This window comes from Ursus americanus, chromosome 18, assembly GCF_024610735.1.
Source record: "Ursus americanus isolate L20-20 chromosome 18, mUrsAme1.1.p, whole genome shotgun sequence".
Taxonomy (NCBI): Eukaryota; Metazoa; Chordata; class Mammalia; order Carnivora; family Ursidae; genus Ursus; species Ursus americanus.
In genome coordinates, this window is record NC_142144.1 from 1,450,840 (window position 1) to 1,471,549 (window position 20,710).

Sequence of the window (20,710 nt, forward strand, 5' to 3'; positions counted from 1 at the left end):
CCGTGCTGGCTCCCTGCTCTCACACCTCCAGCCTGCAGAACCATCGCAAGTAAACACCCCTGTTTTTAAGCCGCCTGGTCTGAGATGTTCCATTCTGCAGCCCGAGCTGAGGGAGGCAGCGGCCCCCACAGGGCCCACACACACCCACACCCAGCCTCACGGCTGTTCCTTCTTCCCAAACACCTGTGGCGTGTTATCTGTTCACTACTGTTGGCCACACACTCATCACCTTGGCCAGTCTCGTTCCCTGATGATGAGCAGGCAGTGTTTCCTGGGTGCTTATTACGTGGGGCCTGTCTGCGGCTCCCCAGGCACCGTCACGTCCAGCTGCCCTCGCAAGACTCTGGATACCGGGGCTCAAGAAAGGAGACCACCAGCCAAGATCACAGGGCCTGGAGGGGCAGAGCCAGGGTCAGGACGTGAGAGGTCAGGCCGACTTGGTAAGCTCTGGAAGGTCAAGCCAGGAGCAGCTAGAGAAGGGACAGACACGATGACAGCTGAGGACCCCCGGCGGCCTTGTAGTCTTCAGCCGTGTGTCACAGGTGCCTGGCCTACGAATGGGCCACAGGCCGCGCGCTGAGTGCAAGGAGGGACAGGGAGGCGTCCACATCTTCAGCCCTCCCCAGGGAGTGCCCTCACCCCTGCCAGGCACTATCCTCAGGACAACCAGTGGGCCCAGTTCCCAGGCGGAGACAATAGGGCAAAGCTGGGTCAAATCACCAGGTCAACTAGCCAGGACTGGGCAAAGCCAGGGCCAGAGCCTACAGCCTAACCCGTGGCTCAGACATTCACTGTGTCCATCCCAACCCGCCATGGTGGCCAACTACAGTGTCCAGGGGACTCCTGCTGCCCTGTGCCTCAGCAGCACGAGCAGGGAGAGCTGCACGGCCCATACCCTGTGGGACAGAACACGGCCAGGCCCAGCTCCCAGGGCTCCGGGCTGGCTCCATCCCCTTATGAGCTGATCATGCTACCACGTCCCGGCGCGTGCAGTGAGACCTCTGACATACCCGTCCACCCTAGTGCCCTCGGCAGAAAGGGCAGGGGCATGGCACAGCAGGAGGCCTGCAGGGACTGACCCAGGCCCAGGCAGCAGCAGGGAGAGGCCTGTGCCCACCCAGACTTGTTCCAGGGTCTCTGCTGGGATGGGGGCTGCAAGGTTGGTGAGGTCAACCCACAAACTGAGCCACAGCCAGCACCAGGCTCTGGGTCCTCCAGCTGCCTAAGGGATTCTTGTTTTTATCAGGACAGGAAAGAAACAAGCCCTGGGTCCTGGCCTCCAGCTAGCCAGCTACCACCCGCCCGCCGCGGCACCGCCCCGCCCCAAGTTGGTCCGCATCCCCCAGAGGCCCTCTGGGCATCCTCCCACAGCTCCAGGATGTGGGGCGGTTAACACCTCTCCCTGGGGCTCCCTTGGCCCCTTCAGCCACCCCCCTCAAACTGACGGGCTGTACACACGCCAGTGCCCCAAGGGTCAGTTTCCAGGCACGCTTCTGGAAACGGCCAGGCCGCCACCCATGCTCCTGTGCATGGAATCAGTGAGCGAGAGGAGTGTCCTGTGGTGCCCCCTCCAAAGGCCCTGCGCCTACCAGGCTCACCCGAACGGGGGTCTCCTCCAGGGCTGCCCAGACTCAGGGTGCCTGCCCGCCTCCAGCAGCCGCACTGCAGGGCCTGAAGGCCCCCAGAGCGGCCCGGGGCCCCCACACCTGCCTCCATGGCCTGAGTGTGCTGCTCTGGAGAATGGCCCATGCCAGCGCTGGCAGCCGGGCAGGGAGGGGGCTTCCGGGGGGCCCTGGCTGGGAAGGGTCTGGGCCTGGGGCAGGGCAACAGAGCCAGCCTGGGGAGGACAGAAGCTGCCTTGTTCTCACCCCTGATGGGCCCTGCCTTTCCTCGCTCGGAGAAGAGGGAAAATGGCAGAACCTGGGGCTAGCCGCACCCCCGTGGGAGCCTTTCCAGAAGCCCGGCCCAGCCTTGTCCCCTCTTCCTCAGAGGGAGCCTCGCAGGGCCAGGGGCTCCAAGCAGAGCTCTGCCCACCCTCAGAAAAACCCCACGCAAAGGGTCGATACCATCCTATACATCCCGGGGCAGGGTGGGGAGCAAAGGGGGAGCCCTCCACCCCACCCCCTTCAGCCTCAGCACCCCAAAACAAGGGTGAGGGTCCCAGAAGGCTTTACAACTTCACTCCTGTCCTCAGCCCAAGTGGGAGCAACACGTGCCCCCATTTCCCAGAACAGGCCATGCTTAGAAACCCCCATCATTAGGTATAGACAGGCCGTGGCCCCTCCCCCACAGCCAGGGGCCACTCCCCCGGCCTCCTCCTCAGCAGGCCTGAAGGGCTCTGGAGGCCGGGGCAGGGCAGGCACCCCTGGGGAACACAGCCATGAGGGGATTGGGGCCAGACTCGCCCAAAACTCACGAACCACAGGCTGGGGTCCGTGCAGGCAGGGAGGGGGCGGCTAGCTCCCTGCTCGGAGCCTGCCCCGCACCCACCTACAGCCTCTTGGGAAGCCAGCTCAGGGCGGCCCCCCTCCCTGGGCCCCATACTTTTTATCCATTTGCTTTGCAAGGAATATTCTGTCCCCGTGTGCCCCTGTGGGCCTAACAATGTTGACTGTATGGGGCGACCCGGCAGCCCGTGAATGAGGTCATTATAGCTGCCTTGGCTCACCCCGGGGCGCACCTGCTTAGAACCCCGAGCACGGCTCTCTGTCTCTCTGGCGGACACGGCCTCCCCTCAGCCCGGAGGGGGTGGAACACTGAGACGGGGCAGCGAGCGGCCCTCTCCGCGTCCTCCTTGCCGGCCATGGTGTCACCAGCTGATGAACCAGCGGGGCTCAGGGGGACTACAGGCCCTCAGTGCCCCAGAGACCATGAAGCACTGGCCTGAAGGCCTCACATTCAGGCCACACCTGTGCCCACACTGTCCCTGCCCCTGAACGCCTTTCTACCCCATGCTTTCCAATCTCCCGATTCCTGACTTGACCCGGGGAAACAGGGCCCCTCCGTCTGTGCCCTGAACACCCGGGACACCTGGTCACCTCCCACCCGACTGGGCACCCCAGAGCAGGGCCGAGCCGCGGTGCTCATGCAGACACCCCCGGGGACGGGGGCTTGCCATCCCTACTAGGCAGCTCTGTCTGAAATTCTCCTGCTTGGGGGCAGAGCCCACCTCCTGGTAAACTGTACCCAGAAGCCCAAGCACGAACCCTGGGTGGCCCGCCTGCCACACCCTTGCCCACCCAGCCTGGGAACTCACCTTGGGCCTCGTAACCAGCCAGGTCTGGCTTCTCTGTGGCCGCTGGGCTGCTCAGCCGGCCTAGCACCAGCTGCAGCTGCGCCACGTTCATGCGGGCCGTGAGCTCCCCATTGCGGTCCCCGATCTAGAGCCAAGCAGGGCCGGGTTAGTGCGCTGGTGGTCTGGGAGGCTCTCGAGACTGTCCACCAAGGGAGCCAGGCCTCGCTATGCCTCAGGGATGGAGTCTGGGTGTCTGTCCCTGGGTAAGGGTGGCCACATGGGCCCAGGCGGCCCCCCGCGCACCCCAGGCAGCCATCCCTGTGCCACTCCTGCCTGAGCACCCTCCCAAAGGCAGGTGGCCTGCCCCAGACTCCACCTTCCTCAGTCCCTGGAGCCTCCGTGCACCCCTCTGGCCCCCCCGACCCCCCCAGGCCCCCAGCTCAGAGCAGAGGCTCCACAGGAGGGCGCTGCTGCAGAGGGGCGAGCGCGCTGCCCAAGAACAAGCTGGACGGTGGGCGGGCCGCAGCTGGACCTTGGGTACAGCCCTGGGCCCCTGGCGTGGCCCCCCCCCCTTGCTCAGGAGCCGTGGGCGAGGCTCCTGACCCAGGCTTCCCTGTCCCTCCAGCACCTGGGCTCCTATGGGTCTTGCCCCCAACAGGCATGGGGCTATGGTGGGTCTGGGCGGGCACTGGGCATGTGCTGGGGGACGTGACGTCACTGGGGCCGAGGAGGATGGGACCGAGGTAAGAAGGGGGCTGGCTAGGAACTGGGAAGCCAGAGACCACCGGTGACAACCTGACCATAGTAGGAGGGTCCCAGGTGGACGAGCCCTCAAAGACCCTGCCGACCATCCCCAGGAAGGCGTCCAGCTGGGGGTTCCAGGGGCACAGCCCAGGGGCGATCATGCCTTTGTGGCCCTGGGCTGCCTGTGGCAGGTCATTTCCACCTTGGTATGGCCCGGTTCCATCGGGGACACAGGACCTGGTCGTGGGCCGGACCACAGGGAACGCGGACGCTCTAGGGGTGGAAACAGGCCCCCTGCTCCCCTCCCCCCAACCCCTGGCTACAGCAGATAAGCAGCCACAGGCCTCTGAAGGCGCGCAGCACACGACAGCCTAGAAGGAGTGGAGGAGCGTCGGGAGGCGCCAGAGTGCACAGAGGCGCCCGGCCTGGTCTGAGGTGGGCTGGGCAGCGCCTGGGGGCCTCCAAGGCCAGCTAAGGCAGTGGCTGGGGACCAGCAGCAGGGCGGGCCTGGCTTACCTCCTGGGAGATCTCCAGGTGCTTCTTGGCGAAAGTCAGGGCCTGTGCCGGGCTCCCCATGGACACGTAGGCATTCCCCAAACTCCAGCACGCCCGGCCCTCGCCCACTCTGCCAGGGCGGGAAACTGAGCTCACATCTGCAGCCCCCGGGTCTGCCAGCCTGCCCGCCAGCCTCCAGGTCATCAGGCCCATCAGGACTGGAGCGCAGTTGGCGGTCCTGTAGTTCCTGGCGGGGCCTCGCTCGCCCCCTACCGGCCAGTGAGGTTCTCACCCCGTGACTCCCTCCCCCCTTGCGGGCCAGGGGGCGGGGACAGCCCCTCCGGTCATTAATCTTTTAATTAAGGTGAAAAATCACAAAACGTAAACGTAGATGCTTAAGTGCAGGCCCAGGGACTCCGCGCACTTAACGACCCATGATCATCACCCTCTGGTTCCAAAACGTCGTCACCCACGAGAGCAAGTGCTGGCCGCGTTGCGCCTCCAGACAGGGCAGCAACCCCCTCTTCCCCACACGCTCGAGAGGTGCACGGCCCATGGCCGCTGCCCAGCCCGCACCTGTGGCGCCTGCCCCGGCCGCTGCCCAGCCCGCACCTGTGCGTGTGGCCGTGCGTTTGGACTTCTGTGTCTCCTCAGAGACACGGGGGTGCCCAAGGGTCACGGACCCGGTGACACGGGCCGACCCCCCACCAGCCCGCCCCCAGGGTCGCCACAAGCGGCCGGCCCAGCGTCTACCCCATCTCACCTAGTCCCACTGAGGGGACGGCGCGGCCCCACGACGGACGGAGGCTGCGGCCAGGCGGGCGCCCCGCTCAAAGTCACTTGGTGCTCGGCTCAGCCCGCAAGGCCTGTGGGACCCCGGGCCAGGCCGGACCCCACCCCCGCGTCCCCGCCGCGCACCTGTCGGCCAGCTCCTGGGCGATGAGCAGGTGGCGCAGGTGGAACTCGGCCGCGCGCTCGTAGTCCTGCAGCAGCGTGTACGTGTTGCCCAGGCTGTAGCAGGCCTGCGCCTCCACCGCCTGGTCCTTGAGCTGCCGGGACAGCTGCAGTGTCTTCCTGCGGGCGGGGAGCGTCAGCCCCAAGGGGGCGGGCTTCCGGCACCCCCTTTTCTGGGGCCCCCATCTGAGGGGGGACCGTGGGCGATGGGGATGCAGTCCACCTGCTCAGGGACCTCAGCCCAGGATCCCACTGGGGTCCGGGGGACAGCACACCCCAGCCCGGGGTCCTGACTCAGGATGTCGGGGCTCAGCACAGGCCCCGGGGCTGATGACCCAGTCTCTGTGACCCAGGCCAGGAGGCAGATGGCTCACAGAGCCCCCAGCACAAGCCAGGGACCCCCAGGAGCCCACGTGGTCTTTACCCTCTGAGTCCACACAAGAGCGATTACACCTGCACCCCAGAGCTATCACGGGGAACAAAGACAGCTCTGGGGTTCCCCCAACAACTGGTCGTGGGAGGGCCAGCTGTGCCCCCGGCACACAGCAGCTTCTGCCAGCACTTATCCACGGAAGGGCACAGTAGTTCTTCCTGTCCTTGGCAGCCCCAGGACACAGGCTTTATCAGTCTGCCCTTCTGGGGTGGCCCAGAACCCCCCACCTGGCCCCTGGGGAGGCTGGGAGGTCAGGCTCACTCCGACTGCAGGCTGGTGCCCAGGTGGCTCCCCTCCCCGGGCTGGGCGGGGCAGGGGGGTGGGCGGGGGTGGGGCGGGCGGGTGGCCTGCCTACTTGTAGTACTCGGCGGCCACATCGAAGCGGCCCAGGAAGATGTGGGCGTTCCCCAGGTTGCTGTAGGCCCTCCTCTCTGCCGCCTTGTCTCCAAACTCCTTAGCAATGGCCAAGCGCTGAGGACACAGACCCAAGGCCCGGGTGGTCACACAGCAGCCCTGGGACCCGAGGCGGATGGCAGACGCGGCCTCCCCGCCCAGGGCGGCCAGCCCAATGTCTGCATGTGCAGAGGGGGCGGCCTGGGAGCCCGCGCTGAGCGCAGGCAGAGCCCCGCAGTGCACTCACCTCTTTGTGGAAGGCCGTGGCCTCCAGGAAGCTCCCCAGCAGGTAATGGGTGTTGCCTAGGTTGCCGTAGGCTCTGCCCTGGGCCGCCCGGTCGCCCAGCTCCTTCACCAGGGACAGATTCCTCCTGGGGGTCACATCTGTCTGAGCTGTGTCCCTCTCAGTGCACGGGAAGCAGGGGCCCGTGACCCACCCACCCCCCAGCCTAGAGAGTGACGAGCAGACGGCCTCTGCGCGGCTCGTCCCAGGAGCGTGCCCCAGAAAGAAGGCAGCTCAGGTGCCGCTGCCGGGGGCGCCGTGCGAGCTCCGAGGCTCGGTCACGGGCTCGCCTGCCCCAGGGTTCTCCCACGCACAGACGCTCGGCCGGACGTCCCTGCCCTTCTCGCAGCCAAACATTCTCTAAACGCCACACGTGGCTTCTCCGCACTGCTGTGGATGACCGACATGTGGGGAAACGCCGGGGGCTTGGTGGAGCCCCACCAGACCCTGAGGACAGGTGCAGGTGGGGGGTGGGGAAGGAGAGCTGCCCAGGCCGTCGCCATGTGGGGGCGTCTGCGGAGAGCTGGCGGGGCTGCATGTGGGTATTCTGTGCCTGGGGCGGCTGCCACGGCCCGTGGCCAGCAGCAGGGGCTCAGAAAGCGCTATGGAAAGCGTGGACACGCCGGGCCCGCTGGCTCTCCTGGCGCCCCGGCCCGCCCCACTCACTCATAGAACTCGGAGGCTCTGCGCAGTGGCTCGCGCACGTCGGGCGGCAGGTGCCCGGGGTCCTGCGCGGCGGTCCACGACAGCTGCTTGCCCTTGGCATGGTACACGTTGCCGATGTTGTACAGCGCCCTGGCCTCCCCGACCTGAGGGTGGCACCGAGGTTGGGGGACCCTCTGCAGACCCGGCCCCCGAGGAGCCCCTGGCCCTGGGCCCCAGTCCCTGCTGCCCCCGAGGCAAAGACCCAGAGGGCCCCAAGAAGGGGGGGCCCGCATGTGACAGCCGCTCTCTCAGGACACCCCGAGTGACTGACTCAGCAGCGGAGGTCCGGCCCTGCCTGGCACGGGCACCCCCTCGTCTCTGCCGCCTGGGGGCAGGAAGGGGCACCCAGCAGGGCCCGGCCCCCTTGAGCTATGACTTGGGGCGAGTCATCCTATTTCCTTGTCTGTGCTGATCTCACAGGGTCACGGAGGGAGGTCACAGAGCGGGACAGCCAAGAGTCCAGCACAGCGCTGGGCCCATAGCAGCTCTGAACCCAGCTGCCATGCTGCCCCGTCTCCCTCTGCAGCCCAGAGCGGGGAGGTCGGTGAGACAAAGCACTGACACAGAAGATGAAGGGCTAGGGACTCTAGTTTGGGGAGCCAGGGTGGGCCATCCTCCCATCTTCCTCCCACGGGGGACCACGTGGGGCCACAGGTCGGGGGCCGGCACTGCTGACCGACCTTGTCCCCCTGCTCCTGGGCGATGTCCAGGTGCCGCTGGCAGCAGACGACGGCCTCATCGAAGCGGCCCAGGACCTTGAGCGTGTTGCCCAGGTTTCCACTGGCTTTGGCCTCCCCCATGCGGTCCCCGATGGTCCTGGAGGGCAGGGAGGAGTGAGCGGCCAGGCTGAGGGCCAGGCTCAGGACGCTGCGCCCAGCAGGGAGCTCGGGCAAGGGTGGGGTTGGCGTGGCAGCACCAGCCCTGGGCCAACTGGGGCAATGCTGCGCAGGGGTCCTGTGGCTGGTGGGCAAGGCCCCCTCGGGCGGCCCCCAGGCAGGGAGCCCAGCTGGGGGCCACTTCTCTGCTGAGCCTAGCCTGCAGCTGTTGGGGCCTGGGGAGGAGCCCGGATAGAGGCCAGGAGAGCCGGCGGGGAGGGGAGTGGAGGGAACCTGGCGGTGTCAGTAACGTTCAACATGCTGGCCGGCTGCTGAGGACACCGCGTGGGGCTCGCTGGCCAGGGAGGGGACTGTGCGCACGGCTGGTGGGGGCCCCGAGAAGGTCAACTCCCTCTCAGGGGTCCCCGCTGCCGAGGGGGGGTGGCTGCACGCGTGAAGCAGGAGCAGAGAGTGGGGGACAAGCAAGGGGCGCGTTCTGGGATGAGAGCAGCTCGAGCCAAGGCCTGGAGGCCAGAGACCCTCAGGAGCACGGGCGGTCGCCCCCCCTACACACACACAGGCCCACACGCGCGGCCACACTCGGGACAGCAGGCCACAGCCGCGCCCACACCCAGGCAGACAGACGGACACACAGCCCCTCTCCCAGGCCTGCGGTCCCCCCTCGGGCTCCTTGGACCCTGAGCCCCTGAGGCAGGGCAGTGTGCTCACCGGGCCAGCAGCAGGTCGTGCCGGTGGTATTCCAGCGCCCGGGCATACTCCTTCAGGTAGAAGTAGGCGTTGCCCAGCTGGCTGTAGATGGCACTCAGCGTCTTCAGGTCCTCAGTGCCCACCTGCACCGCGGCCTCAAAGAAGGCCGCGCCCGCCTTGAAGTCGCCGGCCTTGCAGAGGCGCTCGCCCTCCAGGGCCAGCTCCAGGCACGAGGCCTCCATCCTGGGCGCAGGGGAGAGAAGTCACAGCCTGTCTCTCGCGCAGTCATGCAGGGGACACGTGCACCCCACCCTGTCGTCACGAGGACCACGGGGCCCTCAGAGGGCAGTGACCCACGTCATGCCTGTGCACACAGTCCCCAGGTGCAGGTGCCAGGGCCGATGTTGTGCCTGTCCCCGGGCTGGCACGCCTGTGGCCTCCCCGATGCCCAAAGCTCACCGTCCGCCCCTCACTACCGGGGCTCAGGAGCCCCCGGGGAAAGGTGTGAGTCTAGGACCATAGTAAGATCCTAGGGCCACGGTGGCCAAGCTCCAAGCACAGCCTCCGAGGGGTCTCCGGCACCTGGGTGAGGGCCACCCCTGGGCCCAGGGCCACCTCCCTCCTCCAGAGCAGCCGCGGCAGCCTATGACGGGCCCTGAGCCTCACCAAAGACAACCGAGGCTCAGAGAGGTTTGGAGAGCTCGTCAAGGCCACATGGGCAGGACCTGATACGCTCCCACGTCCTAGAGTGCACCCCCGCCCTCCAAGGTCTCCGTGGGGGGCTGCGGGCTCAGGCATCCTCTGTCCTCGCCTCCCATCCTCGGGGGAGGATGGCCGTGTCCAAGCCACGGGTCAGCCAGCCCCAAGCGCTGAGAAGCGCTCAGCTGGGCTGGCCGCGACTGCCTGACGAACAGCGGCTCCCCCACCCCATGACGCTACCGCTGAAGGACGTGACAGGACCATGTCCCAGGATGACCCCAACCCCCGGGAAACTGCCCCAGGTTCCTGCTCCAAGGGCCCAGGGCCCCACGTGACAACAGAGCCCTCACTGGAGGCTGCACCAGCCCCTCCTCCCTCGACCTTTGGGCAGGGGCTTTAGAGAAGCCCCTACCCTTGGGCCCTGCTAGCCCCCTGAGGTGGGGTCCAGGCCCCGCAGCTGCTAGCCTGGGCCCTGCTCACTGAGGGCCGCACAGCCCTCGGGCCTTGGAGGAGCTGCCCTGAGCACACGGCTGTCAGGCGAGCCTGGTGTGTGGGGGTCACTTGATCAGGCTGGCCCTGGTTCTGGCCCTCCCTGCTCTGGGGTCCTGGGCAGGCCACAGCACCACTCAGAGCCTCGGTCTCTTCCTCTGCCCTATTCCCGCTGGTCCTGTGGGTTCCAGACTCAAGGCCTGGTCCGTCGCCCTGCCCTAGGGCGGGAGAGGGGCCCCAAGCTGGAGGGCACCCCAGCAGGTGACTGTACATGCAGCCCTGGAGAAGTGGGGGGCACGCTCTGCACGGCTGAGGGCCAAGCGCAATCCCCGGGGTCCGTGGAAAGCCTACGGGTAACTGAAAATGTCCACAGCAAATGGTCCATGCACCCCAAGGCACCTGTCCCTGGGCTTTGTTAAGGTCACGGAGCAATCAGCAGTTACAAGGGGGAAACACACGTCTTCCCTCAACAAATAAACAGGTCTGTCTAGGGCAGTGCTGCTCGGCCGTTTAACTAAAGGAACCACGGCGCCCGGCCCGCTTCACTCCTGCATCGTCAAGAAAAGGGGAGCTTTCAACGTTTCCAACAACATCGCATACCAAACGGGCAGGGGTGCAGCCGGTGAGCACCGAGATGCTGAGCCCACCCCACACCCCACGGGCTCAGAGCTCTCCGCTGGGGAAGCACCCCACCTTCACTGTGCCCCTCACCTGGCCTCGACTCCCCAGCGTTGGGGTCACTCCTCCAGGGAGGGGTGGGCTCTGGGACCCGGCACCGCCCTGCCTGCTCCAGATTCGAGCGGAGCCTGGGGGGCCTATCCGAGAGCCGGGGGCCAGAGCCTTGGGCCTCCTACCCACCACCCTCTGGGAAGGGCTATCCGGACACCACACTGCAGGAGACCCCCAGCCGCGCACCCCCGTGGCCACTGCCACGCACGGCACTCCTTTATCAAGGCCTGCTCGTCCTTGCCCGGCTGGGCACCATGCCGTCCGACGCAGTGGACCAACCTCCCCTCCCAGGTGACTTGGCGGGACCGGGGGCTGGGGGCTGGGATGCTGCCGTGTCCGGAGCCCAGCTCGCCCTGTTGGCTCTGACAGATTCGACGGGGGAGTGGCCGCCCCCAGCCCTGCATTCCTGCCTAGACATCGCGGTGAAGGAGGGTCCCGTGTGGGAAGGGCCTGGGGCCCCAAAGAACAGGAGGCGGGGGGTCCACGGATGGGGTGTCCCGCGCAGCCATCCTGAGTCACAGACAGCGGGTCTGACACAGGCGCCAGGAATGTGAGGAGGCCCCCGGAGAGGCAGCAGCAGGGCGTCCCACCCCTCTCCTTAGCCCGAGAACCTCCTGGGGCACCTTGACCTCCGGCCCCCTCCCCCGTCGCCCCCCAGCTGCCCGGGTGCCCGCCGCACCTCTTCCTTTGCAAGTCGCGCATCTTCTGCACGTACAGCCACAGCTCCAGGCCCACGGGCAGCAGCAGGGGGCGGGGGCGGGGGGCGCCATACACCACCTTGCACACGGCCTTCTCCGCCAAGCTCAGGGCTGCAGGCTGGCCCTCTGCGGAGGCGGCCGGCATGGCGGGGCTCCAGGCCTCCCTCCTGGCTGCCCAACACCTGCCCTGCCTCGGCTGCTGGTCCTGGGGAGGCACCGGCCTCATTCTTCCCCCGCCTTCGCCCACCCCAGAGTGGTGGGCCAAAGGCTCTGGCGTCCTAGGTGCCAAGAGACCCCAGGTCCTCGGGCAGGCTGTCCAGGGCCTCCCGGGGACTGAGGTGGATCAAGGGATCAAGGCAGCTCAGAGCGGGGGATCAGCATTGTCAGCAGGGAGGGCAGGGCCCCGGGTTGGGGGGGGGGGAACTGCCAGGCCGCTTGCCCAGCTCAGCAATGGGCACTGGGGTGGCAGAGGGCTGCAAGGCTGTGCATCTCTGCAAGAGGAAGAGGGTGCAGCTCTGGGGTTCCCTCTGACCCTGAAACTACCTGAAGTCGGAGCAGACGGAGGAACCCGAGAGCAAGAGGGAGGGTGGGAGGCCCAGGGCAAAGGCCATCCCAGATATAGGACATCAAGGCCAGCATCAGCCCTGGAGGCCCTGCCCACTCTGGGGGCAGGGGTCTGGCAGGACTGAGTCTTGGGAGGGGCCGGGCAGGTGAGGACAGAGGTGGAGGGATCTGGTCCCAGGCTGCCTGCCGCACCAGGCCCTGCTCCCCAGAGAGTCCAGCCTAAGTACCCTCCTGCCTACCCTGAGGCTTCTGCCAATGCCCCCTGTCCACCCCTCAGGACAGCTCAGCTGAGAGGCACAGGACGGGCCTGGGTCACCTTCTTTTTATCCGCTCCTATTAACACACTGGACACCCCAAACCCTGCACCCTCAGATCAACCCCAGACCCCCTACTTTGCCTCCCAGGGCCTGCCTGAACGGCAGGCTACCCTCTCCTGTCTTCCCTGAGACCCATCCACACTGACCAGGCCCACTTCCCTACTCAGTGAAGAAGATTCCAGAGCCTGCGGCCGTTCCAGTCCCCCGACACCACCTCTGCAGGCCTGTGGGTATTTGCCCTGTCACCGGCATGTGCCCACGTACACCGGGGACGGACCGGTCTGCAGCCGCCCTGGGCTACCCACCCCAGTGCCAGTGGAGCTGGCCTTGCGGCCCACTAGCCACACGTCCACCCTGCAGGACTGTCTGGGGGCCTATCCACCCCACGGGCCACCAAGAGCCCCACCCTCAGGGCACAAGACCCCCTGGGGCTCTGGGCTGGGCTGGCCAGAGTTCGCAGGGCCCCCAGGGCTGTGGTCTCAGCTCCCCGGCAACCTCAACACCCTTACCCTGGGAGGGGCAGCCTTACACCTGGGACGTGTCATCCAGGCTGAATGGATGCTTCCTCGTTGACCTGTAGTCACCACCTTCCCAGGAGAGCTCAGACCCCACACCTCTGCTGGGACAGCCCAACGTACCCTTCCTTGCAAAGGCCCACCAGGTCAGCTTTCCCAGTGGCCAGACCACAGTGGCCAGGAGGCAGGATACTGTCTGCCAAGCTCCTACCGCCTTCCCACAGGCTTACCGGTTAATAAAACGGTTATCGACTCCCAAGTGGCCGGCCTTACTATTCTGGCCACCGCATCATGCCCACACCCTTCCAGCCCGGCCTTGGCATCCAACACAGCATCCCAGGAGAAGCCATCAGCCCAGCCTCACTTGGACTGAACTGCCCTGCTCTGCATCAGGACCCTGCCCCCACCTGCCCCACCAGCCCCTATGGAGTCCGCCAGCGCTGACCACCATGGGCTCCAAGCCAGGCCCCGATCTCCCACTCCACATGGTTAACTGGGGGCTGTGTCCCCCTTCGCCCCATTCTCTGCTAAATGCAGGCACTGTCTTCCCTCTCCAGGGATGTCACCCCCAGTCTGGACCACCGAGCAGATGCTCCGGGGCCCCTGCTGACCTCACCCCACTGCCCCCGAAGCAGAGCCATCCTGCCTCCCTTCCACGTGGAGACTTCAGGACAGCACAGGGCAGGGAGCATGGTGGGAACAGGAATTGCTGGTGGAGGGACGTGTGTGTCACCCGGCCTGGGAAAGCACCTGGGGGCTGTGTTTCTAAGGAGCCCTGGGGCCAGGCCATTACTCCCCAGACGCCCTGCCAGGGCCGGTGCCTGGGGATACGGTGGAAGCAGCCGCATGGGGACAGGTAGACGGCAGGGCACACCGTCCCGCTCCTAAGGGTGCCCCTGTCCGGCCGCCTTATGTTTGGGGCACACCTGTCAGAGGTCACCCCACGGTGGGGGAGCTCACCACTCACTCCCCTTCCCACTTCTGGAAGCACTCAGCTGCTGGCCTGAAGGGGACGGGCAGAGGACCACCCAGGGCCTCCCCACTTTTGGCGACCTCTTGGCCACCTGCCTGTCCCCTGAACTCTCCTCCCCTGGGCCCATGGGCCCCTCCCTCCCAAAACCCTGCTCCTGGTGAGAGGCCCAGACACAGTAGAGCAGAGTTCTGAGCACCACTGCCCCCATCTCCCTCTGCCCCCCGACCCAGTCCCCTCCCCAAAGGCCTCATCTGGGGACCTGCCGGGCCTACAGGCACATGCAGCTCAGGCCCCTCTCAGTGTGCGTTCCAAGCCCGTGTCCCCCAGTCACCAGGCAGGAATTTGGTATGGGAAGGGAGCCACTGGGGGTGGGCTAGGCCTGGCCCAGAGGTCCCCCCAAACCACCACCTGCAGAGCGGTCAGACCAAAAGGACCCTGTCATGAGGCACCCACGTGCTGGGCCGCCTGCACGCCTCAGCCCTGCCCCAGGTGGGCTTCCCTGGCCCGAGTGTCAAGGGGGTGGACGACCTTCTGACGCCTTCCTTCACCCCGAGCCACTGTGGCCCAAGGGTGTTGGGTCCGAGACAGTGGTTCCCTCCTCTCCGGCTAACAGCCCCCACCCGTCCAGGATGCTCCCACACACGGCTCCCCGACTCCCACCCCGGCCTGCCAGCCTCCAAAAGCCAGCACTGAACTGCCCTGCCCACACCTGGCCGTGGCCACGCAAGCCCCCCAGGGGTGTCCTCACAGGCCCTCAGGAGGGCTTGGGGCTGCACATCCCTAATCTGTGCTGGGCTTGCCCCTTCGAGCTGAACTCAGCTCTCAGCTTGCAAGGATGCCAGGCTGGGCTCAGGGCCTCTCCCAGCATCCCGTCTGAGCTCAGTCCCTGCCAAGGCCAGCTCCCCCAGGCCAGGGTCCTGTCTGGCGTGTTAGTGCTGGACCCCACACTCCCAAGTCGAGACTGTGGATGTGGACTAGCACGATAGGGACCCCACGCTCAGCTGTGCAGGGTCTCCCAGGGTAGAAGTCCCTACACGTGTGCGTGCACACACACGGCCCGTAACTACCCAATCAACTCCTGACCTTCCCACCGGGGTGCTGTGGAGGGAATCCTCTAGGGCGGGCCTCCAGCGTCAGCTGCCAGCAAACCCACCCGCACACCCCTCCCCCTACATGGGGCCCAGGAGCCAGGCCGGGGGGCTCAGCACTCAATCCTGGGACCACACAATGGGGGCTGTGTCTCTGACCAGTGGCATAGGGACCAAGGTGGGAGGAGTGGCAAGGCCTTCTTTTCACTAGCCACCAGGGCCTCGTTCGGCAGGTGGGGTGGCGGTGTAGGGCGGGGGGGGGGGGGGCGGGGTGGCTTGCCGCCGAAGCGCTGCCCAGCCAGGGCTGGAGATCCTCTTGGGGCAAGGCTAGGCCCCTCGAAGGCTCAGCAGCCAGGTCCTAGGAATGATGTCGGTCCAAGCTGGGGACCTGTCAGGAGCCCTGGAGGCAGCCAGGCCAGCCCCTGCCCAGTACTCGTGCTGACTGTATTGGTTCCCTGGCATCCCTGGCAGAGTCCATTTCCCTGGGAGGACCCTGTGCTCACCCAGCTCGGGCACCTGGCATCAGCGTGCAGGACACCCTGGACACGCCCGGAGTCAGCACGCAGGCGTGCTGTGCCGGTGTCATCCCTGACGAAGCACAGCCCGCCGGTATCACCCGTGAATCTGCCCGGAGGCAGGTGCCTTTTCAGGCAGGCACACACCCCACCTGGCCGGCTGGCTCTGCAGCCTGGATTCGAGCCTGCAGTCCCTGAACCCCAGATTCATGGTGGGTCCATGGGGGATAGGTCCCCACCCATGAGGAAGCCTGGTCCCTTCAGCCATGCTGCCTCCTGAGAACCCAGACCCTGGCAGCGAGGAGGTGGTGCCAGGCTTGGGAGTGAGCTCCCCTCCACACACCTGCTGTGCCAGGGGGCCCAGCTGTCAGGAGCGCAGCTGGTGAAGCTGTAGGTCTCCCTCACCCTGTCCCAGAGCAGTGGAGGGGGGCTGAGGGGGGTCCAGCAAGCAGCAGTCCATCCCAGCCGACCATCCAGCCACCCGCTAATCCTGGACTCAGAAGAGCACAAGCAGCGGGAAGCCTAGGGCCCCCACCCTCCACACCCCCCTATCCCTGCATGTCCTCCCCCACCCCTGCGCCCCCTCTTCCCCCGCAACCGCCACCAGGGGCGCCCCCTTCCTCTGCATCCCCTCCCCTACCCCGGGCGCCCCCCACCCCAGCACCCGCCACCCTGGGCGCCCCCCCACCCCAGCACCCCCTCCTCCCCCGCGCCTCCACCGCCGCCAGCCCGCAGGGAGGGCGCGTCCCCGCCACGTTGCGCGCCCGCCGCAGCCTTTGTTCCGGGCCTCCCGCCTCTGGCCGCGGGTCCCCGCGCGTCCCTCCTGTCCCCGCACGTCCCCGCAGGCCCCCGCCGGTCCGCCCAGCCTACCTGGAGTAGAGGCGCCGGGCCGGGCCGGGCAGCTCGTCGGCGGCGGGCGGGGCCGGGCCGGCCATGGGGCCGGGGTAGCCGAGGACCGGGGGCGCACACCCCCCCCCCCGCCCGCTCGCGCCGCCCTGTGCCTATCCGCCGTCCGCCGTCCGCCGCCCACCGTCAGTCCTTCGGTCCGTCGGTCCGTCCGCCCGCCCGCGGGAGGCGCCGAGGAAGTGATGCGCGCGGGGCGCCGCCCCTCCCGCCGTGTCCGTGATGTCACCGCCGCCCGCGCGCGGGGAGGGGGCGCGGACGGAGCCGCGGGTCCTCCCTCATGCGCGCGGGCCCCGGGGAGGGGGGCGGGGCCTCTGAGCCAGCGCGCCCCCTAACCCCCAGCTCCCCCTCCCCGGCTCCGGGGGCGAAGGCGCATGAGGGCAGGGGCCTGGCGATGGCTTGGCCTCTGGGCCCCCGGGGTTGTGGGACCCGCGAGGCGCCTTGGTGGCAGAGCAGCCCTGCCGGCCTCCGCATCGCAGGCCAGGGGCCCTTTGAGGCCTTTGAGGCCTCCTTGCCTTTATTTGGCGGTTGGCCAGTCCCTCCTTGGTGGTCCCCCGCCTTCCTCATCTGCAGCCCCAGCATGCCCATCCCCTTCCTCAGCCTGGCAGTGGGGTGCTGGCCATGGGGGATGCCCTCTGCCGACTTCAGAGACAGGGGAGCCTGACGGCCAACACTGTCCTGTGCCCCCCCTCCGTGCCCTCCCTGGTGTGGGGGCCGGGGGATCTGCACTTACCGGACCTGTGCGGCCTGGCTTGGGGAGCCCCCCACCCTGCTGCTTCTCACCCCTGAAACCAGGGCTCACCACCTCATCCTCCCAACCTTGGTCTTATTTGGGAAATGTGGATGACTCTGAAAACCTGGAAGGACACTGCCCACGCCCCCCACTCCCACTGCCCTCGCATATGCCAGCCCCGGAACTCCCCTCCTCTGTGAATGCCTGGGTGCCCTGCCTGCTGAGACCTTGCCCTGTGGCCTCTCAGCCACCCACTCAGGGCTCTGCAGGGCCCGCGGGCCTTTCCCCAGGCAGTCCTGCCTGCCTGCCTGTCGGGGGCAGGGCACACCTGGGTCTCACCTGGTTCTGTCCTGTGGTTCTCAGTCCCAGCCTTCCTGATGCAGCCAGAGGACTCCAAACCCCGGAAAAGTCACGGAGGCCCAACAGGACAGCGACGACTCTGGGAGCAGGAAGTGGGCTACTTTCCCAGGAGAGCTGCCCAAGGTCAGGGAAATGCCAGGGCCTCCACTGGACCCTCAGCAGAATGCAGCCCACAGGCAAAGGCAAATGGCAACAAAAACAAACAGAAGATAAAAACGGGCCTGTTGGCCCGGGGCTAGTTTGTTTTTCCTACGGAAGAGAGGCCACGGGAATGAGAACCATCTGCACCCAAAAGTGCTGGCGGCCTGGCTGCTCGTCCTACGCGTCCTCCCCCACGACCACAGGAGCTGGGCAAGGCCTTGCTCCCTGCTGTGGCCGTGCTGCTGGCCGGGGGCGGGGAGGGGCCACGGGCGGGGCTCCCACCCTTATCTGCCACAGCCCCAGGCCTGCGTCCTTGGGGTGCGTCCTGAACTGACATCACTGTAAGCCTGGGGCCCCATATCTGCCAGACCTGAGCTCAGAGTCCCCAGGAGGCCAGTGCTGCTGGCCCCTATGGGTCCCCTGGGTCTGAGGCCAAGGGACTGCTGCCAAGAAGGCCCTCATAGTGATGTGATGTGAATGGCAGAATCAGGGGAAAATGTGTGGCCCCATAGCGGTCACTGCAGGGAAAACATCTTGTTTTCCTTCCTGGAAACAGGCAGACTGGGAAGTCGGGGTCCCTGGGCTGGAAGACTGTCCGCTTTATATCAGAGCTTCTGGGGGGGGGGGGCTGGAGCCCTCTGGAGGTGCCGTGTGGAGGAGAGCTGGCCAACGGTTCAGGCTGACAGGACAGGTGGGACTGCCCCCCCCCCCCGCCACCAGGTCACCTGCCACAAGCTGCTCTCCCTCTCTGAGCCTCAGCTCTGCCACGCGTGAATAGGTTCAGTGGCTCGGTCCTGAGGGCCCAGGAAGGCTCGTGGGGTCTGGACGCTGCTAGTCACCGTTGCTGGTACACGTAAGAGCCTAGGGAGCGCCAGCACTGGGGCCACCTGTCCTGGGCAGTTGTGCTCGGTCCCCACTGGGCCCTGATGGTGGTCCAGGGTCCTGGCTGGTCGGGACAGCCCCTGCAGCGCTGATGGCGGTGTGTCTCCCCTGTCGAGACCCAACTCTCTCCTGCCCAGAGAGGCGTGCAGGGAGGTGGAACGTGATGAGGACTGACATCAGGCGACACGTCCATGCATTGCCTACATGGTCCCCCACCTGTGAGGAGCACATCACTGGTCCACGGGGAGCAGGGGGCTCCTTGGTGACAGGTCAGGGCCAGGAGGAGCTCCTGGAGGGCACCAGCCTTCCATCACCACCGACCTCCCCCTGGTGCTGTGCTTGGCCTTCCTGCGTTTGCTCTGCTTCCCCTCCCCAGCCTCCCTTTACATTCTGCCTTTAAGTGCCTCCCCGCTTCCTGATGCTCAGTGCACCAGCCGGACAGAGTGCTCCCACGGGAGGCCGCAAGCACACCCCCTCCAACCATCCATCCCTAACGGGCCTCGTTCCCAAAGGAGCATTAGAGGGAAGAAGAGTGATTTCCTGTCCAGACACGTCCTTGGACGGAATGCGATGGGTAGGCACACACAGTAATGCTGGACCATGTCTGGGAGGCAGCCCCCCTTGAGAGCCCACACGTGGCATTTGGAGGGCCCAGGCTTTGCTGTCGGCGCGTCAGCATCAGCACCACCTTCACCCGAGGGCACCTGCCACGCGCCTGCCCTTCACCGCTCAGCTTTCCTGGCACCCGCCTCGTCGGCACGCCTCTCCTGTTGTACAGGGAAGCACACAGAGCCGTGCCGTCCCAGGTCTCCACACCGGGCTGCAGGGGAGCTGACGTCAAGCCCCGGTTTCCTGCCTTGCCCCTTTCTGGATCTGCCCCCGGACCTGCCCCCTGGACACGCCTGGTGGGAGATGACAGTGGATGGTTGCAGGGTTCTTTCTGAGCCTCTGGGAGTAGGGAGACCTGGTGGGCTCTCCAAGCTCCCCATGGGCCCAGGATGAAGGCCAGGCTGGAGGAAGGCGTCCAGGCTGCCCACAGCCATCCTAGGCAGAATGGATGGGCACACAGCCTTCAGCAGGGTGTGCCACCACCGAGGCCCCCCGGGTGTGTTCTTAGGCGGGGGGTAGATGGGGATGTCCCAGTGGCCGGCACGGCTGCTCCTGCATGGCCCAGTGGGGGCTGGGAGCACGGCCAGAGCTGCTGGCAGGGCAGCCAAGCCCAACGCGGGACCCGAAGGCTCCTGGCCATCCTCTGCCATGGATTCCCAACTGGAGAGGGCAAGGTAGACAAGGAGAAGAGAGAGCGAAAGAGGGAGACACACACACACACACGTGCCCGTGCACACACGCGCTTAAGTAAGACCACTCAGGTCTACTGCGTCCCGATGATCTCATTACCCTGAGAAGGAGCTTACTCTCCTATGTGGATGCCGGGCGAGTGCCCTCCCCCATGGCCCCCGAGGCCCCCATGGGTCACCCCGCGGCCGTTTCCTCTCTCCTCAGGCCCCTCCTAAGTCCTTGGAGAGTAGGGTCCGCTGGGCAGGTGGGTGGGTCCTCAGGCAGGAGCCCTGGGGAGCCAGCAGGAAACGGGCTGCCCGCCCACGGGGCTGAGTACCTCCCCAGGAGACCGCGTGCCCAGGAAATAGCTGGAGGTCCGAGGGAGGCCATGCACCACCCACGGCTTCCACAACACCTGGCCACCTGGCATTCCTGTGGCCCCGGCTGGCAGCTGCTGGCTGCTCACACCCCCGGAGCCGCGTGAGGCAGGACTCACGGGCTTGCCTGTGGCAGGTGGGTCTGTGCGGGCTCAGCCTCGCTTCAGTGACAGAAACCCTGCCCCTGCCCCTGCCTCTCTGCGCCCATGCCCCGGCCCGGCAGAGGGTGACAGAGAGAGATAGGGAGACACAGAGACACAGGACAGAGAGATGGAGAGTGAGGGAGGCCTGATGCTTACAGGGGGGAGTCTGGGGCTCCGGGTTCCCGCACTGGTGTGTGTGGGGAGGGGGAGTCTAAACAGGGGCCTAAACCGGACAGAATGAGGAAAGCAAACCTCCTGCCCCAAACCGATCTGAGGAAGCCCCCGAGGGCAAGCAGAAGAGGCAGTGGATTTTTCCCTTTTAGGGGTTCTTTGCCCACAGCTCCCCATTCCAGGAGTGCCACTGGGGTTAAAAGCCACCCCCAGCCCTTCCGCCCCGAGACCTTGGCCAAGCTCCCTGACTCTCTGGCACTTATCCCGGGGCCGTGGGGATGGTGAGCGTGGGAGGACAGCGAGTGAGGTGCTGTGAGTGCCCACCGAACACGCGATGGGGTGGGGCCCTCTGTGCTGTCTCCTGGAACCA

General features: G+C 66.6%; 1 protein-coding gene across 5 annotated transcripts in view; it reads right to left on the minus strand.

The window, feature by feature from the left end:
* Window positions 1-17,756, minus strand: part of GPSM1 (G protein signaling modulator 1) — a 29,592-nt gene extending 11,836 nt beyond the window's left edge. For 2 of the 5 annotated variants that reach the window (XM_045803815.2, XM_045803816.2), the window contains exons 1-9: window positions 16,223-16,429; window positions 8,787-9,008; window positions 7,923-8,058; window positions 7,204-7,346; window positions 6,502-6,625; window positions 6,217-6,332; window positions 5,393-5,548; window positions 4,496-4,604; window positions 3,257-3,380 (exon numbers count right to left, since the gene is read on the minus strand). In XM_045803815.2, the coding sequence (XP_045659771.1) occupies window positions 3,257-3,380; window positions 4,496-4,604; window positions 5,393-5,548; window positions 6,217-6,332; window positions 6,502-6,625; window positions 7,204-7,346; window positions 7,923-8,058; window positions 8,787-9,008; window positions 16,223-16,287 (1,195 nt within the window). In that variant the 5' untranslated portion in view covers window positions 16,288-16,429. Of the gene's footprint in view, window positions 1-3,256; window positions 3,381-4,495; window positions 4,605-5,392; window positions 5,549-6,216; window positions 6,333-6,501; window positions 6,626-7,203; window positions 7,347-7,922; window positions 8,059-8,786; window positions 9,009-9,224; window positions 9,412-11,361; window positions 11,717-16,222; window positions 16,430-17,327 lie in introns of those variants that run through there. The other 3 variants (XM_045803814.2, XM_045803818.2, XM_087869198.1) reach the window with 3 other exon arrangements.
* Window positions 17,757-20,710: the final 2,954 nt, after the last annotated feature.